The sequence below is a fragment of the Dipteris shenzhenensis genome, chromosome 29 (genome assembly GCF_047967505.1).
Source record: "Dipteris shenzhenensis isolate YYH24624 ecotype China chromosome 29, Dip_SZ_1.0, whole genome shotgun sequence".
NCBI lineage: Eukaryota > Viridiplantae > Streptophyta > Polypodiopsida > Gleicheniales > Dipteridaceae > Dipteris > Dipteris shenzhenensis.
The window spans coordinates 6179178-6181844 of NC_141624.1; the positions used below are offsets into that span (position 1 = coordinate 6179178).

The following is a 2667-nucleotide window of genomic DNA, read 5'->3' on the forward strand; positions in this document are numbered from 1 at the left end:
CTCCTCCAAAGGCTTCAAGAGCTCGTAAACAGTGGCAACAACCTAACAGTGATCAACAAAGCTGTGTGCATCCTTTCCATGCAATTGTCTCCCAGAACTGGTGGCAAAAATATACTTTCTTTTGATACCACATTTTGGATGCAACTGGCAAGCAGAGCAGAACTTTGCAGCTCCTCTGATGATAAGAAAGACTATGAGGAGCTAGCATCTTCAATAATTGTTGTAGTAGAACGCCTTGTGCGTAAGACAAAGAATGCCTTTTCAGGAAAAGATAGACTCACCAACAGACATTTTGAAGTCCATCTTGAATCTTATAACACTGCTAGATGAAGAGATTTTGTGGCCTCCAGGTGATCCAAATGGTATCTTGTACATGAGGCAGGAGCTAGAGAAGCGGGAGGAAGAAGGTCGTCTGGATGAGAGCTTCCTTTCTAAAGATCTTCTATGGACATATGATGTCCCTGGTCAGTATCTACAGGTGGAACCCTCGTGATGCTGCGGTTGAAACAACATTGGTGTAAGATTTGCCCCTCGCAAGGCCTTTGGCCCTTACAAATCACTCGACCCCTAACGTGAAATTTTGCGTCCTCTCGTCTGGTCAAACCATTCTCTGAGAATGGCTTATGGTGATACGGGGCCATCATGAGTAGTACGACTGTTGATGAGGAACTTCAGGCCATGGAAATGCCCAAATCAAGGAATAATGTGTATAGCTTGCTCAAGGTGTGCACTAAAAAGAGAGACGTGAGTGGCGGTAGGCGAGTGCATTCTCTGATGGTCACCACTGGGCTCGACAATTCTGTGACCGTTTTAGGGGACCATCTTATCCGCCTATTTGGGTCGTGTGGGAGGCTACTGGAAGCCAACCTCGTTTTCTGTAAGGTGGAAGAGCCAAGTCTTTTCACATGGCAAGCTATCATTTCAGCACATTCAATGAACGGAGAAAGTGATATAGCTCTCGAGTTATATAATAAAATGCTGCAGCAAGACATTGAGCCAGACAAGGTTATGTATTTGTGCATTTTGAAAGCATGTGGCACTATAGGAGGCATAGGCAAGGCAAGACTTATACATAACCGTATCATCCAAAGTGGCGATGAATCAAACATAAAAATTGGCAATACCCTTGTTGACACCTATGCAAAATGTGGAAACCTAGAAGAGGCAGCCGCAGTGTTTAAGAAATTGCAGGATCGAACTGTGGTGTCATGGACTGCAATGATAGCTGGATGTGCACAGTATGGACATGGTCTCAGAGCGCTTGGGTATTTTGAGAAAATGAAACAGCAGGGCATAGAGCCAGACAATTTTACACTTTCCTGCGTGTTGAAAGCCTGTGGCAGCATAGGAAACGTGAGGCAGGGTAAGCTCATACAGAACCAGATCATGGGTAGTGGACTTGGATCAAATTTGATTGTTGGGAGTGCTCTCGTTGATATGTATGCCAAATGTGGGAGCCTGGAGGAAGCACGTGAAGTATTTGATGAATTACCAACTAGAAATGTGGTGTCATGGAATGCGATGATTGCTGGATATGCCCGTCATGGGGATGTTGCTCTTGCTCTTCAACTTTTTGAGGGAATGCAACGGGAAGGCATAACGCCAAGTGTGGAGTCGTGGAATGCAATGATTTCAGGATATACACAGCATGGGCTTGGTCTTCTCGCTCTTGAACTCTTTCAGAGAATGCTTGAGGCAGCAACAAAGCCTGACAAAGCCACTTTCTTCTGTGTTCTGAAAGCGTGTTCCAACATAGGAGCTTTAGAGCAGGGGAGGGTGATACATGACCAGATTATTAGAACTGGACTCGAACTTTACCGTGTCATCGGGAACACTCTTGTTGACATGTACGGGAAATGTGGTAGCCTAGAGGAGGCTCGTCTAGTGCTTGACAGATTGCAGAAGCGAGATGTAGGGTCATGGTGTGCAATGATTGGAGGGTATGTTCAGCATGGTTTCTACTTGCGTGCATTGCAATGCTTTGATGAGATGCAACAGGAAGGTTTGAAGCCAGTTCGTGAGACTTTCACCTATATTCTTGCAGCCTGCAGTCATTTGAGTCAAGTAGAGGAAGGCCGTCAGTTCTTTATATCGATGACTGATGACCACAACATTGCACCAAGTATCGAGAATCTTAACTGCATGGTTGACCTTCTCGGCCATGCAGGCCTCTTGAAAGAGGCAGAAGAGATGCTCTATAGCATGCCAAACTTGCCTAATATGACTGGTTGGATGTCTCTCCTGATGGCTTGTAAAAAGTTTGGCAACGTTGAGCTGGGAAGAAAATGCTTTGATCAAGTTGTTAACCTCAATCCCAATATTGCCTCTGCGTATGTCCTTATGACCAGCATCTACGCTGATGCTCGCAGATGGGATGACCTGCATAAAACACAACAGCTCAGAGAAGGTGCTGGTGCATGGAGGAAGCCTGGGAGATCTTGGATTGAGGTTGACTGTGTGGTGCATGAATTTTCTGTGGGGGATAGAAGTCACCACTATGATGAGAGTATCTGTGCAGAAATGAAACAATTACGAAGACAAACAGAGGAGGAAGGTTACGTACCCCAATTACACTTGGTATTGGAGCCAACATCAGATGAAGGAAAAGAAAATGTCTTATGGGAATCACAGAGAATCTTCGACTTTGCACTTGGTAGCTCGCGGTAG

The 2667-nt window shown here is 45.3% G+C and overlaps 1 protein-coding gene across 1 annotated transcript; it reads left to right on the forward strand.

The window, feature by feature from the left end:
• Positions 1-642: 642 nt before the first annotated feature.
• Positions 643-2667, forward strand: LOC147882354 (putative pentatricopeptide repeat-containing protein At3g15130). The gene has a single exon (XM_087400225.1). The coding sequence runs from the start codon at positions 643-645 to the stop codon at positions 2665-2667; it is 2025 nt and encodes a 674-aa protein (XP_087256351.1).